Source organism: Cebus imitator, unplaced genomic scaffold, assembly GCF_001604975.1.
Source record: "Cebus imitator isolate Cc_AM_T3 unplaced genomic scaffold, Cebus_imitator-1.0 Scaffold51, whole genome shotgun sequence".
NCBI classification, from domain to species: domain Eukaryota; kingdom Metazoa; phylum Chordata; class Mammalia; order Primates; family Cebidae; genus Cebus; species Cebus imitator.
In genome coordinates, this window is record NW_016107366.1 from 8039052 (window position 1) to 8042266 (window position 3215).

General features: G+C 38.9%; 2 protein-coding genes across 3 annotated transcripts in view; one reads left to right on the top strand and one right to left on the bottom strand.

Moving 5' to 3' along the window:
- The window catches only part of TRIM14 (tripartite motif containing 14), a 124889-nt gene that overhangs the window by 115867 nt on the left and 5807 nt on the right, over nucleotides 1-3215 (top strand). The window lies entirely within an intron of this gene.
- Nucleotides 1-3215, bottom strand: part of ANP32B (acidic nuclear phosphoprotein 32 family member B) — a 32024-nt gene that overhangs the window by 17827 nt on the left and 10982 nt on the right. For both annotated transcript variants that reach the window (XM_017527839.2, XM_017527841.2), the window contains exon 2: nucleotides 2143-2292. In XM_017527839.2, coding sequence (XP_017383328.1) covers nucleotides 2143-2292 — 150 coding nt within the window. The remainder of the gene's footprint in view (nucleotides 1-2142; nucleotides 2293-3215) is intronic.

Genomic DNA, 3215 nt, shown 5'->3' on the forward strand with positions numbered 1-3215 from the left:
AGTCAAGTGTTAGCTTTATTAATGATTTCAGTAAATCAAAATAAAAACAGATCACTTTTCTTGACCCATATTTTAGACCATATGGTTAGAAATATTTCATATGCATGTAACATCCACATCCTCTCAACATGAGTATCTTAGGGAGTAGGAATAACAAGGCAATATACTTACACATTTATTAGCATATGTATTTTGAAATGAAATCAATGTTTAAATTTAGAAAACTCTGACATTTATATACCGTTTTTTTTTTTTTTTTCAGTACTTATTTCTTGTTAAAAACAGGTTTGTGGGCCGGGCGTGGTGGCTCATGCTTGTAATCCCAAGACTTTGAGAGACAGAGGCAGGCAGATCACTTGAGGTCAGGAGTTCAAGACCAGCCTGGCCAACACGGTGAAACCCCGTCTCTACTAAAAAATTAAATAAATACAAAAATTAGCCAGGTGTGGTGGTACATGCCTGTAATCCCAGCTACTCAGGAGGCTGAGACTGCAGTGAGCCAAGATCATGCCACTGCACTCCAGCCTGGGCAATAGGAATGAAACTCTTGTCTCAAAAAACAGTTTATATTCTGGGATAGGAAGAAAATAAAGTCCTTATCAGTCATGAGAACACTCAACCTGCCTTTAAGTATGATTCCCTCTCATTAGCCCTGTAAAAGAAGTGATTAATGTTTAAATGTTAAAAGTTTTAAGTTCATGTACTTAACCTCCCCACCCCCAAAACCAACAAAAACCAAAACCAAAATCCTGTCCTTCTCCTATAAATATGGTCACTGATAGGTTGAATTTCTGAGTAAGTGTGAGAGTACAGAGACCAATAGTAATTCAGGAAAACAGAACACAAAACATACACTAAGGATCTGCTACCAACAAATTTATGTAAATAGATGCTAAGAAGCCATCCTATGTTTAAGTGGGCTAATCAGAGCTTCCAATGTCACTGATAACCCATGCAAGTATAAAAATACTTCTAGTTTTTAATTCATGTACTATACTTTTTTAAAAAAAGAGTCTTACTCTGTTGCTGGAATGCAGTAGCACGATTTCGGCTCACTGCAACCTCAGCCGCCTGGGTTCAAGTGATTCTTGTGCCTCAGCCTCCCGAGTGGCTGGGACTACAGCCACGTGCCACCATGCCCAGCTAATTTGTTTGTATATTTAGTAGAGACAGGGTTTTACCATGTTGGCCAGGAGGGTCTTGAACTCCTGACCTCAGGTGATCCACCCGTCTCAGCTTCCCAAAGTGCTGGGATTATAGGCGTGAGCCACTGGCACCTGACCTCATGTATCATACTTAACCCATCCCACTTCCTGCAAAACAACAACAAACTTCAATACAAAAAAAACTAACTGTCCCTCTCAGAACTCAAGCAAGCTCTGGGAACAGCCTACACCTTTGCCTAAGTTTGATTTTGTTTCCTTCTATGTGTGACTTAGTTTAAAAAAAGGTACAACTTAAGTTTCCTAGTAAAGTGAATATTGAAATGGCATAGAATTCTGCAATACTTATATAAGCACACATCTTTTCCTATATAATGGAAAAGGTATGAGGTTAGGAGAGAGAGGGGTTCTAGTTTTGGCTCTAGTACTAACCACTTCTGTGGGTGGCTTTAGGCAAATTACTATACTTTTCTGGGACTGCTGCTGTGCCTATAAAATAAGGAGCTGGGTTCGAAGAGCAAAGTTTCTTCCAATTCTGACATCCTGGGACTCTGTGACAGTTAAATGTGCAATGACAAAAGAAAACATTTTTCTGTAGCATTTGGTCCTTTTTTTCGAAAGGATAAAGAACTGGTTTTATAACAATTAACAAATAAATTACTCACAAAACACAGTAATTATTCTTCCTAACTACTATTTACTGAGCATTCAACATGCATTATTTCCAAACATCACAGCAATTTTGCAAGGTCAGGTAATACCACCAGTTTACAGGTGAGGAAATTGGGCCTTAGAGAGATTAAGTTACCTGAAGAAGATCACCCATCAAGGAAATAATAGAGCTGGAATTCGATCCCATATCTGCCCAGTTCCAAAGGCCATGTGCTTTCTGCTATACTAAGTGCTTCCTTACAGGTAAAATCATACATTTTCCCTTCCCAGGATCATTCTCTTTTACTGTTAAAAGAAAAGCACTTACCTTTTTCAACTTAGGCAGCTTGGGGAGATTCGAAACTGAAATCAAGCCTACATTTATTAAACTGAGGAACTCTAAGTTCACAAATTCAGCTGTTAAGTCCTCAATTTTTCTATCATTTGATTTGCAGTTGTCCAAGACAAGTTCTCGAACCTGTGGGTGACAAAGAAAAAAGAATAAGCTCTCAAAAAAATATTGAAAACAAAGAATGCAAAAACTTCTACCGTAAATACCCTGCAAAAACACCCATATATATGGGCAGCCTCTTAGACTTAGATCATAGTTATAAAAAGATAAAAAATAATTAAGCCTTCAGTAGCAATATACTAACAGATTCAAAGATGGAATATTACTCCATGAGTATAAAACAATCATTTTCCAGAAATGGACACTATACTTTAGATGTAAGTGAAGTAAGTGTATTCCCCTTTGAAGTAAGTGTGTTCCCCTTATTTCTTTTCCCCAGTCTGTTCCCCAAAGGGCAGCTTTCATTTAAACACAAATACAGAGTGAAGACACTTTTTAGGCTAATCTACCTTAAGGCCCAGAAGATGACCACAGAAAAGAGGAAAGCTTTATTTTTTCTACCAAGACCACTAAGAGATTCTGGCTAGAGGTTTCTGCACCAACACACTTTCCAACTCTGGTTTTATTAATCTTTGCCAAGATTATCTTGACACTGGGAAGAAATCAGGATGCAAGAGTCCTTAATTCAAAACAAAAATCAATCTGGGTTGCACGTGAGAAAGATGTTTCTAGAGAACTGTTAGATAATAAATTTTCATTTTCAGGCTACATCTGACCAGGTACAGTGGCAAACACCTGTAATCCCAGCACTTTGGGAAACCAAGGCAGGTGGATCACCTGAGGTCGGGTTCAAGACCAGCATGGCCAACATGGTAAAACCCTCTCTCTACAGAAATACAAAAATTAGCCAGGTATGATGGTGAGTGCCTGTAATCCCACTACTTGGGAGGCTATGGTGGGAAAATTGCTTGAACCTGGGAGGCGCAGTTAGCTAGCTGAGACTGCACCATGGCGCTCCAGCCTGGGCAACAGAGTAAGACTCCATCTCA